The sequence below is a fragment of the Nerophis ophidion genome, linkage group LG07 (assembly GCF_033978795.1).
Source record: "Nerophis ophidion isolate RoL-2023_Sa linkage group LG07, RoL_Noph_v1.0, whole genome shotgun sequence".
In the NCBI taxonomy this organism is placed as follows: domain Eukaryota; kingdom Metazoa; phylum Chordata; class Actinopteri; order Syngnathiformes; family Syngnathidae; genus Nerophis; species Nerophis ophidion.
Window position 1 is genome coordinate 42,778,603 of NC_084617.1, and position 21,309 is coordinate 42,799,911.

General features: G+C 40.1%; 1 protein-coding gene across 7 annotated transcripts in view; it reads right to left on the reverse strand.

The window, feature by feature from the left end:
* Positions 1–924: 924 nt before the first annotated feature.
* Positions 925–21,309, reverse strand: part of LOC133556360 (tight junction protein ZO-2-like) — a 148,057-nt gene continuing 127,672 nt past the window's right edge. For 5 of the 7 annotated variants that reach the window (XM_061906202.1, XM_061906203.1, XM_061906204.1 and 2 more), the window contains 3 exons: positions 20,878–20,963; positions 19,744–19,878; positions 13,378–18,644 (listed from right to left, as the gene is read on the reverse strand). In XM_061906202.1, the coding sequence (XP_061762186.1) occupies positions 18,599–18,644; positions 19,744–19,878; positions 20,878–20,963 (267 nt within the window). In that variant the 3' untranslated portion in view covers positions 13,378–18,598. Of the gene's footprint in view, positions 1,685–13,377; positions 18,645–19,743; positions 19,879–20,877; positions 20,964–21,309 lie in introns of those variants that run through there. The other 2 variants (XM_061906201.1, XM_061906199.1) reach the window with 2 other exon arrangements.

Sequence of the window (21,309 nt, forward strand, 5' to 3'; positions counted from 1 at the left end):
TGGGTCCATGATGTTTCTTCTTCATAAAGGTCTTCGAGCTGCTCTTTGTCTGATCCCTCACCTAGAACCTGTTTGCCTTGGGAGACCCTACCAGGGGGCTTTATGCCCCCGGACAACATAGCTCCTAGGATCATTGGGACACGCAAACTCCTCTACCACGATAAGGTTGCAGCTCAGAGAGGAGCCATAAAATATTATGGGTGTTTAAAGATTGAATTGAAATCAAGGATGTAGTAGATAAATGAATCAATAATGTGTGTGGTTGAATCAGGAGAAAAAAAGGCAGTAGATTTTTACGGAAAGAAATTGGCAGCTCAACCGCCAAAATGTTAGACTAAAACTAAGAGTGGTGGCGTTCTTCCATTCCCAGTAATAAATCAAATGTGAAAAAAACGACCCGAGATTTGACATAAAAATGGCAGCTCAGTCGGCAGAATTTTAACGTAAAAATAATGGTTCCAATATTCAATTTACAGTCATTTACTGTAAAATCAAAAATCAATGTCAATATTGTATAATTCGAGCAACTGAGCTGCCAGTTTTTACCATAAAATCTATTTGTTGTTTTTTACAGTGTAGATATTTTTATTTATACCAATTATATGAGTTGATATTGGTAACATCTGATTATTGATGGGTTATATTAACCCATCACCCTTCATGAATTACTCTTTTTTTTCCATTTATTTAGTTGTATTATTTTCACACACAGAGAAAGAGAAAAAAAAATATACAATGTAAAGTAAAAAAATATGTGCAGGACAGATTAACACATGCAGGTCTTGTAAAGACACCTGACCCAAAACGTCACACTAATAATACTCCATCATAATAAGAGCTATTTGTATTGTGCATATGTGCAAACTACAACCATAAGCATTGATGAATAAATCATTTTATTTTCATGTAATAGTAGTATAATGGCATTTTCAATCAACGCCTAGATCTACATGAAGTTTATATACAGTATTAATACAGCTGTCAAAAATAAAAAGTTAACATGGGTTTGTATAAAAAAAATATTGTATTAATCATGTGTAGTTGCAGATTAATCATGCATTTTATTAAAATATTTGGCGGCTGACTTGGGTGGGATGGCCTGGTGTGGACCGCGCCGTGCTCCCCGGAGTGGGAGATGGGTTCGTTGGGGCACGGGTGCTGGTGGGGCAGGGCCGTCCTCCTGTCCGTTGCGGGGAGTCTCTTGGTCCCACCGGGCGGGGCGTCTCGCCTTTCTGCCTTTCTGCCCCTGTGGGGGGTTGTCTCTTGCCGGTTTGGAGTCTGGCCGTCCGCTGCTTCTCTCGTGCCCTGTCCTCTGCCGGGTGTGTTTGTCTGCGGCCTGCTGCTGGCTCTTGCGGGCGGCGCTGTGGGCTGAGCCCTGGGGTTCCCGTCGCTGGCTGGCCTGGCTGTGTGGGGCCGGTGGTCCCTGGTTCCCTGGGCGCCACGCCTGCTGTTTGGGTTGGGCTCTCTGGGCGGCTGGGGCCGTACTCCCACGCACACTGGGAGTCAAATATACCGTACATACAAACACACATATACTCACACACACACACACACCGTTATTCATACATACAAACATACATACATAGGTACATACACTCCCACATACATACACAAATACAATACATACCTACATACTCCAAGTTCGTCCATCTACACCAGGGGTGCCCAGTACGTTGATCGCGAGCTACCGGTCGATCGCGGAGGATGTGTTAGTCGATCGCCAGCCAGGCATTTTAAAAAAGAGACCTAAAAATTTGCGATCATTAATCCTCACCAAGACGTCACTTCCGTCACTTGATTGACATTCACGACACCTGAGGGTCTTGTGAGATGACAGTGGCTGCTGCGAGCTCATTATTAAGAAAACGTGATAGACAGGAAGGCGAGAAACACTTTTTATTTCAACACATTCGCGCTGTACCTGCTGTCAAAACTCTAAAGACCGACAGCACAGTTCCTATCTTCACAATAAAAGCGCTGCTTCCTCTTGCCTGCGCTAACAAAATAAGAGTCTCAGAAAGCTGGCGTGCACAAGCTGGCAAGCTACAGAGCTAATGGATTTCTTGTAAAGTGTATAAAAACGAGTGTGGAAGCTGGACAAATAAGATGCCAAAAACCAACCACTTTCATGTAGAATTGGACAGAAAGGAGGACTTTTGTTCTCCTCCATTTGAAAATGGCGACGTTATCCGCACTTCTGTCGGATTCCAATCAATGCAAGTCATCCGAATCAGGTAAAACACCAACTTATATTCTTGTCTTCATGAAAGAAAGGACTTTATACGTGTTAAACATTATTGCATTATCATTAATAACCTTTAGTATCTTAACAATAACCTATGTTTCATAAATAAAAACATAGAAATGATATATATGAATGAGGTAGATCCCCTCAACTTGGTCAATTGAAAAGTAGCTCGCCCGCAGAAAAAGTGTGGGCATCCCTGATCTACACGCACATCCATGGTACAAACATACAAATACTGTACATATACATTCACTGTACAAACATACACATACAGTACATATACATTTACTGCACAAACATTCATATACACATTCTGTACATATACAAGTAACTCATGCACATAATCACGTTTCATCAAACATATATTAACGTTGTTGTCCTAGGGGAAACTGGGTAACACATGGCATACTGACAAAGCTTAAAGGGGAACATTTTCACAATTTCAGAAGGGTTAAAACCAATAAAAATCAGTTCCCTGTGGCTTATTTTATTTTTCGAAGTTTTTTTCAAAATGTTACCCATCATGGAATATCCCAAAAAAAAGGCTTTAATGTGCCTGATTTTCGCTATCTGTGAAGCCACCGTCCATTTTCCTGTGACGTCATCCAGTGATGCCAATACAAACAAAATGGCGGATAGCACAGCAAGATATAGCGACATTAACTCGGATTCAGACTCAGATTTCAGCGGCTTAAGCGATTCAACAGATTACGCATGTATTGAAACGGATGGTTGGAGTATGGAGGCAGATAGCGAAAACGAAACTGGAAAAGAGACTGAAGCTAATGAGCGAAAAGCTATTGACGCTATTCGGCGATCGCCTTCTAACCAACGATTGAGTGTCGCAGGATATCCATACATCTCTGTGCCATGTTTGCCTCAGAATCGCTGGTAAAATGTGCAGACCAAACGATCGGGACTTTCGCATCTTGTGACACTGGAGCAACTTAAATCCGTCGATTGGTAAGTGTTTGTTTGGCATTAAATGTGGGTGGAGGGAAAGGCTGGATGCAAATATAGCTACAAATGTACATACAGCTAGCTAAATAGCATGTTAGTATCGATTAGTTGGCAGTCATGCCGTGACCAAATATGTCTGATTAGCACATAAGTCAATAACATCAACAAAACTCACCTTTGTGATTTTGTTGACTTTATCGTTGGAAATGCATCTGCAGGATATCCATACATCTCTGTGCCATGTCTGCCTCAGTATCGCCAGTAAAATGTGCAGACAAAACAATCGGGACTTTCGCATCTTGTGACACTGGAGCAACTTAAATCAGTCGATTGGTAAGTGTTTGTTTGGCATTAAATGTGGGTGGAGGGAAAGGCTGGATGCAAATATAGCTATAAATGTACATACAGCTAGCCTAAATAGCATGTTAGCATCTATTAGCATGCCGTGCTAATCGATGCACACTCCACGTAAGTCAACTTGAATCAGTCCCTGATCGTGTTGTTACACCCTCCGACAACACACCGACGAGGCATGATGTCTCCAAGGTACGGAAAACAGTCGAAAAAACGGAAAATAAGAGAGCTGATTTGACTTGGTGTTTGTAATGTGTTTGAGAAAATGGTGGATTGACTACCTATGTGACGTCACGTTGTGACGTCATCGCTCCGAGTGCGATTAATAGAAAGGCTTTTTCGGGTGTTACCATTTAGTGGTCAATTGTTCGGAATATGTACTGACTATACTGTGCAATCTACTAATAAAAGCTTCAATCAATCAATCAATCAATCAATCAATCAATCAAACCTCGCCCCATCCTTGTTTGTGAATGACTGAGCATTTATGGAATTTGCTTTTATACCCAATTATGGCACCCACCTGTTCCCAATTTGCATGTTCATCTGTGGGATGTTCCAAATAAGTGTTAAATGAACATTCCTTAACTCTCTCAGTCTTTTTTGCCACATGTGCCAGCTTTTTAAAACATATTGCAGGCATTAAATTCCAAATGAGCTAATATTTGCAAAAAATAAAGTTTAAGTTCCAACTTTAAATATCTTGTCTTTGCAGTCTATTCAATTGAATATATGTTGAAAAGGATTTGCAAATCATTGTATTTTGTTTTTATTTCTCATTTACACAACATTCCAACTTCACTGGTTTTGGGTTTTGTATGATGTCATGTCACTTTTAAAGTGTGTAGTTCGACTGTGGTCATGTGATTGCCAGGCTCCGTGTGATTGGTGAAATCGAGTCAAAGGTCACTAGTGCTTTAGTTTGGATTGGTGAAATGGAGTCATGTGACAGTCTCTCTAACGAGATAAACAAATACGTCTTTGCAAGCTGTAATTACAAATATATTTAATGAAGATGTCCAAAGTGAGGCCAGGAGGCCATTTGTGGCCCGCAGCTTGAGTTTTGTTAGCCCACAGCATTGTCAGAAAAACAACAGCAGCTAACATGTAAGAAAAAATACTAAAAATATGTAATTTAATGAGAAAAAGGCGGACATTTTGATTCGAATAACCCAGGATTGTCCAACTTTTTCCACCAACGAACGCATACACTGTACTGAAAAGCCAAAGTAGGCAGGGGGTATGTTGATCTTTTTATTTAAAAAAAACAACCCCAGAACAGACATCATGTATATTGAAAGACAAAACTTAGGCAAAAATGTGTCCATCCATCCATTTTCTACCGCTAATTCTCTTTTGGAGTCGCGAGGGGCGCTGGTGCCTATCTCAGCTACATTCGGGCGGAAGGCGGGGCTTACCCTGGACAAGTCGCCACCTCATCGCAGGGCAAAAACTTGTTAAAGTGTAAATTATTATGAGTGAATACTATCAACATTGTTATTTTTTCTCACAATTTGCTGCGGACCACAAAACCCAAGGTACGGGCAGCAAATAGCCCCCAAACTGCACTTTGGACATCCCTGTAATAACTGATGATAATACACAAAGCTAACACTGAATGTATTCAAAATATATACAAACCCCGTTTCCGTATGAATTGGTAAAATGTGTTTGTGGTGGGCGTGGCTTGCGCACCTGCAGGGAAGCTGGGTGTGGCAGGGCCGGCTTGGAGGTTGGCGACAGGTGAGTGGATGACACAGCTGAAAGTGTTCATCTAATCACCTGTCGTACTGTTAAAAAGGCAGCAGTCAGAAAGGACAAGTAGTTGGAGTTGGAGCACGAGCAAGACGTGAAAGACGAAAGGGACAATTGCTGAAAAGCACACAAAAGACTATTGTGAAAGAGCATAATTGGAAAATAAAGCCGAGTCAAACCTGCTCAGCGATGTCATTCCTTAATGATGCCTAGAACCTGTATGAGGGCGACAGGAAGCCTTCCACAGTGTTAGGTGTAAATATAAACGGAATACAATGATTTGCAAATCATTTTCAACCCATATTCAGTTGAATATGCTACAAAGACAACATATTTGATGTTCAAACTGATAAACATTTTTTTTGTTGCAAATAATCATTAACTTTAGGATTTGATGCCAGGAACACGTGACAAAAAAGTTGGGAAAAGTGGCAATAAATACTGATAAAGTTGAGGAATGCTCATCAAACACTTATTTGGAATATCCCACAGGTGTGCAGGCTAATTGGAAACCTGTGGGTGCCATGATTGGGTACAAAAACAGCTTCCCAAAAGATGATCAGTCTTTCACAAGAAAGGATGGGGCGAGGTACACCCCTTTGTCCACAACTGCGTTCGCAAATAGTCAAACAGTTTGAGAACAACGTTTCTCAAAGTGCAATTGCAATAAATTTAGGGATTTCAACATCTACGGTACATAATATCATCAAAAGGTTCAGAGAATCTGGAGAAATCACTCCACGTAAGCGGCATGGCCGGAAACCAACAATGAATGACCGTGACATTCGATCCCTCAGACGGCACTGTATCAAAAACCGACATCATTCTCTAAAGGATATCACCACATGGGCTCAGGAACACTTCAGAAAACGACTGTTACTAAATACAGTTTGTCGCTACATCTGTAAGTGCAACTTAAAGCTCTACTATGCAAAGCGAAAGCCATTTATCAACAACATCCAGAAATGCCGCCGGCTTCTCTGGGCCCGAGATCATCTAAGATGGACTGATGCAAAGTGGAAAAGTGTTCTGGGGTCTGACGAGTTCACATTTTAAATTGTTTTTGGAAATATTCGACATCGTGTCATCCGGACCAAAGGGGAAGCGAACCATCCAGACTGTTATCGACACAAAGTTAAAAAGCCAGCATCTGTGATGGTATGGGGGTGCATTAGTGCCCAAAGCATGGGTAACTTACACATCTGTGAAGGCACCATTAATGCTGAAAGGTAATACAGGTTTTGAAACATTTGCTGCCATCTAAGCGCCGTCTTTTTCATGGACGCCCCTGCTTATTTCAGCAAGACAATGCCAAGCCACATTCATTACGTGTTACAACAGCGTGGGTTCGTAAAAAAAAGACTGCCACTACTTTCCTGGCCCGCCTGCAGTCCAGACCTGTCTCCCATCGAAAATGTGTGGCGCATTATGAAGCGTAAAATATGATAGCGGAGACCCCGGACTGTTATACGACTGAAGCTCTACATAAAACATGAATGAGAAAGAATTCCAATTTCAAAGTCCTGGTCCTAGTCTTAGTCCTAGCCCTAGTGATTGTATTAGTCCTTGTCCAAGTCCCTGTTCAAGTCATAGTCCTAGTCGTAGTTCAAGTCCTAGTCTCACTCCTAGTCTTACTCTTAGTCCAAGTCCTGAATCTAAGCTGGTTCACACACCAGCTCTTGACCCGGTCTGGACCCCACTCCAGCAGCAGACTTTTGGCTGGAGCCCACTCCAGCTTCTTACTCAAGGCTGGATCACTCTCCAGCACCTGCTCCAAGGCTGGAGCCCACGCCGGCACGTGCGCCAAGTCTGGAGCCCATGCCGGCACCTGTTCCAAGTCTGGAGCCCACACCGGCACCTGCTCCAAGGCTGGAGCCCACACCGGCACCTGCTCCAAGGCTGGAGCCCACACCGGCGCCTGCTCCAAGGTTGAAGCCCACACCGGCGCCTGCTCCAAGGCTGGAGCCCACGCCAGCACCTGCTCCTCGACCCGCATCAGCGTCTGCTCCTCGGCCGGCACCAGCGTCAACTCCTCGGCCGGCACCAGCGTCTGCTCCTCGACAGTCACCTACATCTGCTCCTCGCCCTCTCCTGCATCAGTGCCCGCTTCGGCTGCAGCCCCCGCACCTTCATCTGCTGCTTTCAAGCCAGTTTTGGCGCACCCACCTCCACGTCGGCCACGGGTGGGGCCTCTACGAGGTCGCCCACCAAGACTTCTGCGGCGTTCCATCCGCCGCAGCCACCTGTCGTGTCCTCGGTGGATTGGGGGACACAGGACCTGGCGACCCTCTACCATGTCCTGCCTCCGCCCTCCCTTCACTTTTGAACTTTATTATTGTGGGGGTGTTCAAGCTATTGTGGGACATCTGGGCTCTGTCCCTTAAGGTCGTTTATTTGGATTTTTGAGTTTGTTTGTGCACTTCCTTATTTGTGTTTGTCACCATGGTTACTTGATTTTCACCTGCCTTGTACGCACACCTGTTTTTCATCAGAGACAGTATTTAGGCCTACCCTTTTTGTCACTCGTTTTGCCTTCATTGAGTTTGAAGCATGCAACATGTCGATGTAAGTTTTCTGCTTAGTCTAGAGTTTTTTGCCAAGTGTTTCGACTACGTTAGTCCTGTTTGTTTTCTGTGCTAAGTGTTTAGCCTTAGCTTCTACGTGCGACCAGCACGCATCCGCTTTTGTTTGTCGTATGAGTTTTATGATTTACTGTAAATAAATAATTGCCTACCTCACGCCTTGGTCCGGAGCCGTCTGGTAAATGTGAGGGGAAACGTCAAAAAAGGAAGGCAAAGGTGGATAGAAGGAATTAGAAAAAGAGCAGGAATGACATTAGCTGAGCAAAGAGAGTGGTGGAAAGAGCAGAGTGGAGAAGACTGGTGCAGGATATCATCCAAGGTCGACATCGACTAGACGGAACCTAAGAAGTCCTGTAAAACAATCCAACATTGGGCAAAGGGGGGAGTGCAGCTGTGAGACGCCACAATGCCAACAAGGGAGAAGCTGAAATCCATCCATCCATCCATTTTCTACCGCTTATTCCCTTTTGGGGTCGCGGGGGGGGGCGCTAGTCTTTGTAGAATAAACACAATACACACATTATCATGTTTAAAACTTTTTTTTTTTATTGTGTTCAGGGTGACAAAAACACTATTCTCAGCATTGCTTACACCTGCAAGAAGGGATGGTTGAACCAAGACCAAGTACCTTAAATCATATAAGGACTTTAGATATACAGTCATGTAGACCGTACACCTGCTGCCATGATTCAAAGAATGTCTAAAAGGTGAATCTGCATTTTAGAATCGGTCTCATGATGGTCCTCCAGGCTTTAGTTGTTACTTTTTGAAATCATTTTATTGCATCAAATTGGGACAGTGAATGAAGACAAACAGTATTTTCCATAAATGACAGGAATAACACAGTAGTACCTTGGGAGCTAACCCGAGATAGTGTTAGGAGCCTCCCCACCACTAGTTGGCGTACAGTGAACCCTGTAAGATCCGACAAAAACATCTGCTCTTACTCGCTAGCATTAGCCTTTAGCTAGCGATGGACATAACTTGGTTTTTCCATGCACGGTTGTGATGAGACTGTGTGTGAAGGACAGTGCTGTGAAGAAGTGGATGGTATTCATTGAATTAAAGAAAGAAATCATCAAAAACATGACGTGTAGCGAGCTGACATGGTGAAGCATTTGGAGCGTAGCACTGCTGATTTGCATCAAACTGAAACAGAATGAGTCAATAACGGCAGCTGAGGATGTTAAAATGATGAACATTTATCCATGAATATATTGAGAAGCTGCTGATGGGCTGTTTGACGGAGAACCGGTTGAAGGAAAGACCATAGAAATCCACTACTGTACATTACATTACTTTGTAAAATTACTGTACTTCTTTGTACTACATTCTATTGTATTGTTTTTCATACAGTATTTTTAATGCGTAAGTTAGTTTAAATTTGTGGTGTTTTTGGAGGGTCAAGCGCCATTAAAATAATTTAGATTAATTTCAGCGCGCCGCTCTGTTTTACAATACAAGTTTGACAAGTTATTCGAGGCGTGTCACAGAACCAACAAAATGAATATCCCTAAGTACTAATGTGTGTTTGTTTTGACACGAACACAAATAACTGTAATTGCGCCAGATGAGAAAGTTATGTTTGTTGTTTTTCAAAGTAAATTATGTCACAATAAAGTGTGTCTTTCACATGAGTTGAGCTCATCTTCCTTAAGTGTTTCAGGGATTAAGAAAATAAAAACAAGAATATGATGTCAACAACAATAAGGCATACTCGTCGTATGTGTGTATCAATCAAATATGATCCAATTTGACTGTTTATCCAAGTCAGTGAAAAGTACATGTAGTACTTCTACTGTACTACATAGGACTGGGCAATACAACGATATCAATATATATTGTGGTAGACACGTATATGATATCAATTAAAAACGCATTTCAATCTATTTTCTATGTCGGAAGAAACTGAAGTTTGCAGAGCAAGGTTGGTTGCATGAACAAAGACACTCGCTCTCTGGTAATACAGGAAGTGGTCACTGATCATTGTAACAGCTAATCAGAAAACAGTATCAACTATCTCTTTGGTTGCGTAATCTCGATGTCTCACGGTTGATTGTTTGCATGGAGTGAGAAGAGAAAGTAAAAATGAAGAAATTGTGGATAAAACAGGATAAGTCACCTCAACAGTATGGCAGTTTTTGGGGATTGTTTTCAAACAGACCGTGGTCAAACCAATGTGGTCTGTAAATGATGCAAGGTGCTCGTCCCCACCAAGATCGGTAATACCACACCACCTTAGTCACGCTCACCCTTTAGAGCACAGCTGTAATTTTCTGGCACTAAACCTGCAGAAAATAGTTCTCAGGTTTCTCCATGTTTAAATTTTCACTTTGCACTATTTTGTTACACTTTCTTAAACATTTCTTACATATTCTTTATTTGTGCACCTTCATTTTAAGAAGTTATTGTTTAATGTTCAATGTTATTTTCAGTGATGAGCAGTCACAAGCTACTGTACATGTAGCTAAACAACATATCTTAGCTACTTTTTTTTTTAACAAGTAGCTTTTCCTGTAGCCTGGCTAGTTTTAGACCAATGTAGCTAGTAGCTTAGATCAAAGCGACAACTTGTAGTAACTTGTAGCTCAGCTACATTAAATGGAGAGTAACTTGTAGTTTAGCTATATTAAATGGAGAGTAACTTGTAGTTTAGCTACATTTAATGGCAAGCAACGTGTAGTTTAGCAACATTTAATGGAGAGTAACTTGTAGTTTAGCTACATTTAATGGAGAGTAATTTGTAGCTTAGCTACATTTAATAGAGGGTAACTTGTACTTTAGCTACATTTAATGTAGGGTAATTTATAGCTTAGTTACATTTAACGTTGAGTAACTTAAGCTTAGCTACATTAAATGCAGAGTAACTTGTAGTTTAGCTACATTTAATGGAGAGTAACTTGTAGTTTAGCTACATTAAATGGAGAGTAATTTGTAGCTTAACTATATTTAATAGAGGGTAACTTGTACTTTAGCTACATTTAATGTAGGGTAATTTATAGCTTAGTTACATTTAACAGAGAGTAACTTGTAGCTTAGCTACATTTAATGGAGAGTAACTTGTAGCTTCGTTACATTTAACGGAGAGTAATTTGTAGCCTAGCTACATTAATGGAGGGTAACGTGTAGCTTAGCTACATTTATTGGAGAGTGACTCGTAGTTTAACTACATTCAATGGAGGGTAACTTGGGAGAGTAACTTGTAGTTAAGATACATTTAATGGAGAGTAACTTGTAATTTAGCATATTACATTTTCCAAGTAGCTTGCCCATCTCTGAGTATTTTAGATTTTGTTTACATTGAGTGTGTTCCATACTTGTATTGGGACCTTTTGCAATCCTCCCAGATTCTTTTGTTCTAAGTCTGTCTAAAAAAGATGACTAGAATTGAAGTTTGACAATTGATTATATTGTGTTGTTTGATTGTATCCTATGTTGATCTATTATTACCATTATAATCTTATTCTACAAGAGAGTAAGCTCGCATGAACCGTAGCAATACCCGCACAGTTGAGGAGAACCAGCTGTCTAAAGTCAGGAGCCGTCTATAAAATGGTCCCCCTCCTCACATACTTTTGTCCACCTGGGCAAAGACTGAAATTGAAAGTTACTCTGTGTGACGTAAGTGTTGAGCGCACATAAATTCTTGTCCACTACACCTGGTACCTTCTGACACTATTACTACTGGGGAGAATAATAAGTGTGTGCCCTTATATAAGAAACATTGTTTTGATCTTCTTCCAGCAGAACCAAGACCAAAACTAGTAACTTGTTCTATTTTCCTCAAAGGAGGGAGAATATTCCATTAACACTTCTGGTTGACCATTCCTTTTCTTTCTCTCTTGATGTTTGAGGGGATTATAATCATAGGAAGTTTCCAGTTCAAACAAAAATGTTTACATTTACCGTATTTTCTGGACCATTGGGCGCACGGAATTATAAGGCGCATCGCTGATGAATGGTCTATTTTCAATATTTTTTCATAAATATTTATAGGGCGCATTTAAGGAGATATTATTATTATTATTGTTATAAAACACTTCCTTTTGGTCTACATAACATGTAATGGTGGTTCTTTGATCAAAATGTTGCATAGATTATGTTTTACAGATCATCTTCAAGCCTCTTTCTGACAGTCGCTTCAGGATGCGCCGGTTTGTGGGCGGTCTTATTTACCTGGCTCATCTCCGGCAGTGTTTTCTCCCTGTCATCTTTGTTGTAGTGGTGTAGCGTGCAAAGATGGGAGTGGAAGAAGAGTCAAAAGATTGAGCTAACTGTTTTAATGACATTCAGACTTTAGTTAAATCATTTACGAAGCAGCATCTCCTCATCAGGAAACGACAACACCGGAAATGTGTCGAGTGAAAAACCGTCCGACCGGAACTCCTAACAACTAAAGTTCCCTGGGTGAATAATATAAACTCACCACACCTGTTTGTTTTAGCGATTTCATGGCGCGTTTACTGACAGATACAAGTAAGAACTTTATATTAGAAAAGGGAACAGCGTAGGATGCATGTCCCATAACAAGAAGCTTATTGACTACGGTGTCGCCATGAACTACAAAGGCGGAATCACACAATTGTTCAGGATTTATGCACATCCTAAATACAGATCAGCAGGTACCAGAAAGTAAGTTGCTTTTGTATAATACTGCGAAACAAAACGCCAGACAATATGTCTTACCTTATACACACACACCATAATAATACTCGTATTATTATGATGTATTATACTCGCACAGTATAATCCATCAAGCGGTGCGGCTTCATAGCTTACCAGAGTCGTAGTAAAACATTTTGATAGATTTTTGAGCACCGTGTGTAATGTTCTATATTTTCAATGAAACATTCAAAATGTTTGTGTTGTTTACTATAAGTAAACATCGATTGATTGATTGATTGATACTTCAGTCATACCATATTTCAGTCTAAACTTATCTCTTTTGTTTGACTGACATCTACTGGTCACACTTAATATTACACCATGGACCAAATAAAATTGCTTCAAGGTCGGTAAGCAAAACCAGAATTATTCTGTACATTAGGCGCACCGGATTATATGGCGCACTGTCGAGTTTTGAGGGGAAAAAAAGGATTTTAAGTGCGCCTCATAGTCCGGAAAATATGATAATAAACATGTTTCTCCTTCATTTGGAAAATCATAAAAATATCAATGATTGGTTATATAAAACACCTAAATGGTCATAGCTACTTGTAAGGTCTCACTTTGTAACGTGCAGACTTCCTTCATCTGTTTAAGGGGCCTTAGAGAAATGTCGTCATGAAATACCATTCTAAACAGGGTCAGGTATAAAAACAAAATCTTACTAGAATATTTTATGGTGTTTTAGGAGTACAATGCATGTTTTCATTTCAAGTGTAACACATTTGTCGACTTAACTCTGATGGTGACAAACACTTCAAACAGGTTTAAATGTAAACATATTGAGAAGAGACTGAATACTGGCAGCAAAGATCATGTGTAAAATAAAGTATTCTTTATTAGTAATAGTACTTTTGGGCAGTCCTGTAACATCCCAGAAAGATGTTGGAATACCAATTTGGACCTGATACTCATTCCTGCTGAACAATCCTTAAATACCTGTTCCTAATACACCAGCACAACATTGAAGTTGCTACGTTAGAAAATAAATGTTGTGTAACATTGTTGGTCTGATAACAATACCCTCGGGTCTCAAACTCAGTTCTACTGGTTCTGTTGGGAGGTAATAAGTCCCAATGACAATCCATCCATCCATCCATCCATTTTTACCGCTTATTCCCCTTGGGGTCGCGGGGGGCGCCGGTGCCTATCTCAGCTACAATCGGGCGGAAGGCGGGGTTCACCCTGGACAAGTCGCCACCTCATCACAGGGCCAACACAGATAGACAGACAACATTCACACACTAGGGCCAATTTAGTGTTGCCAATCAACCTATCCCCAGGTGCATGCCTTTGGAAGTGGGAGGAAGCCGGAGTACCCGGAGGGAACCCACGCATTCACGGGGAGGACATGCAAACTCCACACAGAAAGATCCCGAGCCCGGGATTGAACCCAGGACGACTCAGGACCTTCGTATTGTGAGGCAGACGCGCTAAACCCTCTGCCACCGTGAAGCCCCCAATGACAATCATGTGACCAAAACATATATAGTGACTAAATTATGTTCATTACTAGGATTGTAAAAAAATATATGTTGACACTGTTGAGTTCCCCGGTACTCTCAAGTTGCTCTTTGTGTGGTCCCTCCAGGATTTCGCAAACTTTTTTCCTGATTGTCGCGGACAAAAGTGGCCGAGTTCACAGCCAGCTGTTTTAGAAAGACACTGCAAAAGTTGCAAAACTTTTTGTTTGTTTTTAGATAACTTTAAGTCAACGTGATTTTATGAATTTGTCATCAAGCATTCCTTTTAATCTTAACTTCAAAAAGCGCAGAAACCAAGAAAACTAATACTTCCTTTTATTCAACGCAGACTTAAAAGTAAACACAAGATGGCAGTAAAAGCACATAAGCACAACGTATCATTAAATTACTGTGCTACTTTAATGAATTACAACTAATAAAATAAACACCAAAGGATTCCATATTAAGTTGGAGGCATTTTCCTTACACTTAAAAAGTATTTGTCCATCTTAAACTTTCATGTATCTTCACGTTAAGAGCACCTGGTAACTGTTGAGAGCGATCTCATTTTTGTTGGTAAATGAAAGACAATGACAGATTATCATCATGTACTGTAAATGCTGCCTCTTTGCTAGGTCAGCATTGCTAATGAACATCTGTTCTTAATTGCCTCAAACCTGGATAATTAAAGGTTGAATACCATATTTTCTGGACTATAAGCCACTACTTTTCCACACACTTTGAACCCCTCTGCTTTTAATACGGGGTGACTAATTTATGGATTTTTCTTCGCAAGCGGCCATAATGTTTTGCATTCAACTAATAGTTTTCATAGAACAACAACAGAGACACTGAAAAGGTGTTATTGTTTGTGCTATGGCGCCATCTTTTGGACGAGTTTGCTCACTTCAGGTTCTTCGGTGCTCAGCTACATATGTAATGACATGACTTTGATTATGTCTGTGCTAGAGAGAAAGAAGTGTGTGTGGGTGGTGGTGTTGGGGTGGTGCGGTTTGAACTTGTGCTGAAAACGGGAGCTACAGTACAATTTTTTGGTGTTTTTAAATGTGAAGCACTTAGTGCTACATTTTAGATGTATGAAAAGTGCTACACAACTGTTTAAAAATGTATTTCCTGTTTCATGTCTTGAACCTGAAGTATAACCGTTCCTAGCCTTCCTACTTGAAAAGATTCTTTCCGAGCAGCGTTAGTGTTACAATATAACTAAAACAATTCCTTCTTACTAGGCCGTCCCAAGTGTGATGTCTGTAGGATTGTTTTCATGCATATTTGTAGGTGCTATCGTAATGTCATCAAGCTAGCGTTATTAGCATTAGATAATATGCTAACACATTTACAAGCGTCTATGTTAGTATTATTAACTTAAAACGGCATTGTGTTTGTGTTGTTTCAGTTTTGTAAATTCACTTAAACGTCACAGGGGAATTATAGAGTCTGTTTAGCTGCTTGGAGAGCTAGCTTCCGCAGCTAGTGGATCCATAACGATGACTTCTTTTGTTTGATCAGCCGTTTGATCAGTGTTGCCAACTCCTCAGCAAAGAAAGTAGCTATTGGCTGTCCTAAAAGTTGCTAGATGACATCATTGCCTCATTTGCATAATTTATGGCAATGGTCGCTGTAGGAGCGATACAATAATAATAATGATTGTCACACACACACACTAGGTGTGGTGAAATTTGTCCTCTGCATTTGACCCATTCCCTTGTTCACCCCCTGGGAGGTAAGGGGAGCAGTGGGCAGCAGCGGAGTTGCGCCCGGGAATCATTTTTGGTGATTTAACCCCCAATTCCAACCCTTGATGCTGAGTGCCAAGCGGGGAGGTTATGGGTCCCATTTCTACAACAGTGTTTTTTAAGTAACAAAAAAAAAAATAATATAAATAATTATGACTAAAAAGGCAGATTACCTTTCTTCTTTTGATTCTTAGTTGTTTTTAATAAATGTTGTTGTGCGTTGATAAATGTTAAGAGTATCAAATTTGATTTAAAAAAATGGAGGGTTGTGACGTTATTTATTACTGAACCATATCTAATTAACATGAACAATGGGGTGTTGCAGTGATGTTATATTAGCTTGACATGACAGTGAATAAGTATTTACATCTTTAAACCAAGGCAGTGGCAGCTATGCACATTTAATCTGCAGATTTTGGGCGTCTCCTCTCTGCACTGACATGATGAGCAAACTCGATGCGCAAACTCACGAGATGTTCAGCTCACCGCCGCCCGCCCGCACGCACACACACAAATATAGTAAATATATAAGTACATTTAATGTTGATATACGACATTACCCCAATGGCTTAGCGGTGTAGACAGGAACAGGAAGTAAGTCTGAGCTACATTAGTGAAAGTTGATATATTGTTACAGGTTGTTGTTCCTGCTTGGTCTACACAAAAAAAAAAACAAATTTGGATTAGATGGTTGACATTTGAGTGCTGCTCAGACACAAATCTGATTGGTGACAAAGACGCTGACTGGAAAAAAAGTGAGCGGGAGGCCGTGCATCCTTTGCATGGATTGGTTGAATTTGTGTGAATTGTCGTGAATTCCTGAAGGGACACTAAACGTGTGTTTGTTGTGCTGTCCTCTTTGTGTCTGCAGCATGATTGCACTTCCTGTCCAGCGGGCTTCAATAATACCAAAATACATGTAACTATTAACTCCAATCCACTGTGAAGTGAAATACAGCGCTACAAAGTGTGGGTCAGCAGTTTGACACCCATGGTCTACAGCGTTGAGTTGACTTGAAAATCAAATCAATTGGTTGCACGTACCACTCTCGGGACAAAGTGTGTGGAGTAAAAATAAAATAAGAATGAAACTAAAAACACAAAAAAATGCTCTTCAGACCTGATCACATCCCCATCCTATGCTACTCTTGTTGGGAAACATCAGCAACAATTTGTCTTAAGTCTTCTGTAATATTTCCGTTCTCCAATAACAGCTACTCCAAATATAAACAATGTATTTCACCAAGAAGACCAAGTGTTATAAGATGTCTACAAACTCTCCTTAGCAACATCTCTAGTCATGACTTGGTATTTTACAAAGTGTTAACTCCAAACTGTCCTTAGCACTATCTCTAGTCATGACTCGGTATTTCACCAAGTGTTATCTTCAAACTGTCCTTAGCACTATCTCTAGTCATGACTCGGTATTTCAAAAAATGTTATCTTTAAACTGTCCTTAGCACTATCTCTAGTCATGACTCGGTATTTCACCAAGTGTTATCTCTAAACTGTCCTTAGCACTATCTCTAGTCATGACTCGGTATTTCACCAAGTGTTATCTCCAAACTCTCCTTAGCACTATCTCTAGTCATGACTCGGTATTTCACCAAGTGTTATCTCTAAACTGTCCTTAGCACTATCTCTAGTCATGACTCGGTATTTCACCAAGGGTTATCTCCAAACTCTCCTAAGCCCTATGTCTAGTCATGACTCGGGTGACGCGATAAACGATATCAATTTTATAAATTTGGCTGATGATGGACTTTGCACATGACAGCCAGGGTCATAATTATTTACTGCACAGACTCACGCAGGGGCCCGCAGCTAATCAGGGGTCTGCAGCTAATCAGGGGCCACCAATGTTTGGTGTTCACTGCTGTCAATCACAGACAGCTCTGCTTTGTGTAGCGATTGCGTATTCTCTCTCTCGGCTGCCTTGTTTTTTTCCTGCTGCACAGAGAACCCAGATCGCCGGTGTCTTGACTACTGAGCTAAAAGCACAGGCATTCTCGTGACATTTAACAGTGTTGTATTTTTGTTATTTTCTTTGATCATTAACACTCTTCTACGTAGGATGCTGATGTGACCAGGTATTGTAATAATAATGTAGTAATAATACTTACTGCTGTTAGATAGATGACATTATAAACAACAATAATACTGTAATAAGGATTTGGTGAAATGTTTACATGGACACAAATGAACAGTTGAAAAACATTTCATATAAACACGTCATACGTAAGATTTGGCTGTAATATGGTGAGCACAGAAAGAAATGTCATCAGAGTTTAAGCTGAACCAAACGGCGTGCATGAGCATCCAGTCTTGGTGGTTGGCTTCAAATCACAATTAGTTTCTTATAATGGGAACAGTTAGCATACTTGCAAGAGTCTCAAGCCCCATTAAATATCACAATGGCCCCCGCATGCTTGAATTTTTCAGTGTGCAACCCTCAAGGGCATAAGTTTTGACACCCCTGACATGAACAATGGATGTGGGATTCCGAAAACAGAGGTTGAGATCAGATAAGAGATATTTTGTGCATGTAAACTCAGCTGCTCATTCCCTGGTTTCCTTTAACACCTGGCAGCAGTAGCAGAGAGCAGCAGAGGTTTGTTGGAAAGACAAGCAAAAACCTCATGTGACTACCAAAGTAAAAGGCACATTTCCATAGATTCCAGTGTGTAAAACCAAGTGTATAATTTGTTCTTTCTAGTTACGAGACTAAATGGGACCAGCCACTGGGACCAGCAATGGCTTTTTTTCCCTCCTTCAATTAATATATATCTATATATATTTGTACAGTACAGAAGGGATTCACATGGCTCCATTCCTGGGTGGAATCATTTTGCAATGTAGTCTGCTGAAAAGGATGAAAAGCACAGTATATAGCAACTGATGTTGTGGTCAAAGTTAGAATTGCCACAAAACACATTTTAAGATATTCAAAGATGGGCTCTAGCAACCCCTGTGACCTCGAAAGGGACAAGCGGTAGAACATGGATGGATGGAACACTTCAATGCCATCTGAAGTTGATAGTCCACCTCCCAAATTTGTCACGTAAACCGCAATAAATGGAGGCATATGGATCCCCTTCCTACTGTGTGTGGTGATAAATAGGTAGGGTATGTATACATTGTCGTGGAGGAAGGATGCAAAGACATGAGAGTATAAACACTTGATTTCCGATATACGCGGGATAGATATTAGCAAATATATGATATTGTAAGTAATAATATATATATATATATGCAATCTTTGTTGATAGTTACGAGCAATTACAGTAGGACCGCAATGAGCAAGCTGATATAAAAGTTGCTGAGGTCCTCTTTGTGAGGACAAAACGTGTGGCAAAGCTCAGCTGCCGTGCAAAAGCTGAAGAGTTGCATAGACAGAAAATAAAAGAACACAAAAAACGGGTGGTTCCTGAATAATCAGTTTTGGCTTTCAAGCTTATGGAGGTACGTTAAAAAAACATTAATATTTGACAAAGAGAAAGAAGTGAAGACAGTGTTGTGACAATAGAAAAAAGTAGCAGCTGAATGTGCAGGAATAGTAAGCACACTGTAAAAAAGTCAGTAGATTTAACGTAAACAATTGGCAGAATTTTACAGTAAAAATAAGAGTGGTACCGTTTTTTTTCATTTACAGTAATGCACTGCAAATACAATGGCCAAATATTTTACAGTAAAAATTCTGCCAGCTTAATCGCCAGCATTTTACTGTTTTTCTATTTACAGTAAAAATAAAAAAAACGTAACATTTACAGTAATAGTTTGGAGACTGAGCTGCCATTTGTTAAACTGTAAAATCTCCGGTCATTGTTTTTTCAGTGCATTATGATAAATGTAAACTTATTTTTATAGTACCACGCTGCCAGTTTATTTACTGTCAAATCTTTTTTGACAGTGTGGTGTATCAAGAGCTTCAGGACAGGCACAGCGGCTGCACGGTAACCTACAGTTCTGTGTCCTCGTACGGGGACTTGGAGGTGTGGTACCCTGACATGGCTTCCACTTCCCACTCCTTGCTGGGGTGGAGAGAGTTCCCCTCCTGGAGAGATGGACACCTTTGGGGCTCAGCACAAGAGCTGGAACTGGAGATGGACACAAGAAACTAGACTGAATCATTCTCCACGGACACACAGTTCTGCTCAAATTGTGGAATATGCTTGATCAGTATCATACAGTATCATGCTTCAAAAGCGGCACACTACAAAAAGTGGTATTGTAGCCATTATTCCTGACTTCCTCATGTTTAATATAGAACAAAAGGGTTTATTTATTTTTGTTGTGTAGGTTGAAGTTTTCTAAACACAGTGTTGAAGTGTTTTATAAACAGTATTGACGTGATTTATACACAGTATTGAAGTGTTTTAGACACATTATTGAAGTGTTTCATATACAGTATTGAAGGGTTTTATAAACAGTATTGAAGTGTTTTACACACATTATTGAAGTGTTTTATAAACAGAATAGAAGTGTTTTATATACAATATTGAAGTGCTTATATACAGTATTAAAGTGTTTTATAGGCAGTATTGAAGTGTGTTATATACAGTATTGAAGTGTTTATATAAAGTATTGAAGTGTTTTATAAACAGTACTGAAGTGTTTTACATACATTAATAAAGTGTTTTGTACATAGTATTGAAGTGTTTTATATACAGTATTAATTTTTTTTATACACAGTACTGTGCTCCTGACTTCACATTGATGATCAATTTGAAGTAATTATTATTTATTGACTCTATTTCATTTAATTTTTTTAGAATCAAATGTTTCAAATCGATCAAAAAATGTATGTAGTTGAAATAAGGAATATTTTTCTACTACTTGGTCTTTGGTAAATACCTCATAGTTTTCCTTGAAGCAGAACTCTGTCTGGGAAAATAATCCAAATGTAATCATGTCAAATATAAATTATTTTCTATTTTTCAATTCTCATACTTATGATATTGTTTTTCTCAAGTGATTGTTGTCTACATCCTCAATCAACTTAACTGTCAGTCAATTCCCATTCTTCTTCATATGATTTGAAAGAATACACAACATTATATAGGAGCTGGGAAACAGTGGAATGACATGTAGCCTACCCGATAGGCTGTGGGCGACTGTCATCTAGTTTGGCAGTCTTCAGGGGGACAGCATAGATGTCAGGATGCTTCTGGGCAATCTCCACCTGGAAATAAGAGATATTTAGTCATGATTATATTGTACATCATGTTTGCATTGAAGATTTTTCAATCTCATTTGTCTTTGTAACTTTTAGCAAAGGTGTTGATCAAACTGTTCAGAAGACTCAATGTGGGTTTTCGTTTCTAGACTCTAAGGTTCAAGTCATGAACCGCCTTTCAGGTCTGTAAGTTCTGTCTAAACAAAAATTGATGTAGGTCAGAATAAAGATGGGTACCAAATTTGCTACTTTTATAGGCACCAACTAAATCCTGTCAGTAATACTGGACAGTGCGTTGATCATTCCAAAGGCCCCCAAACACAGAAAAGGAATGGGGTAGAGGGGCCCACAC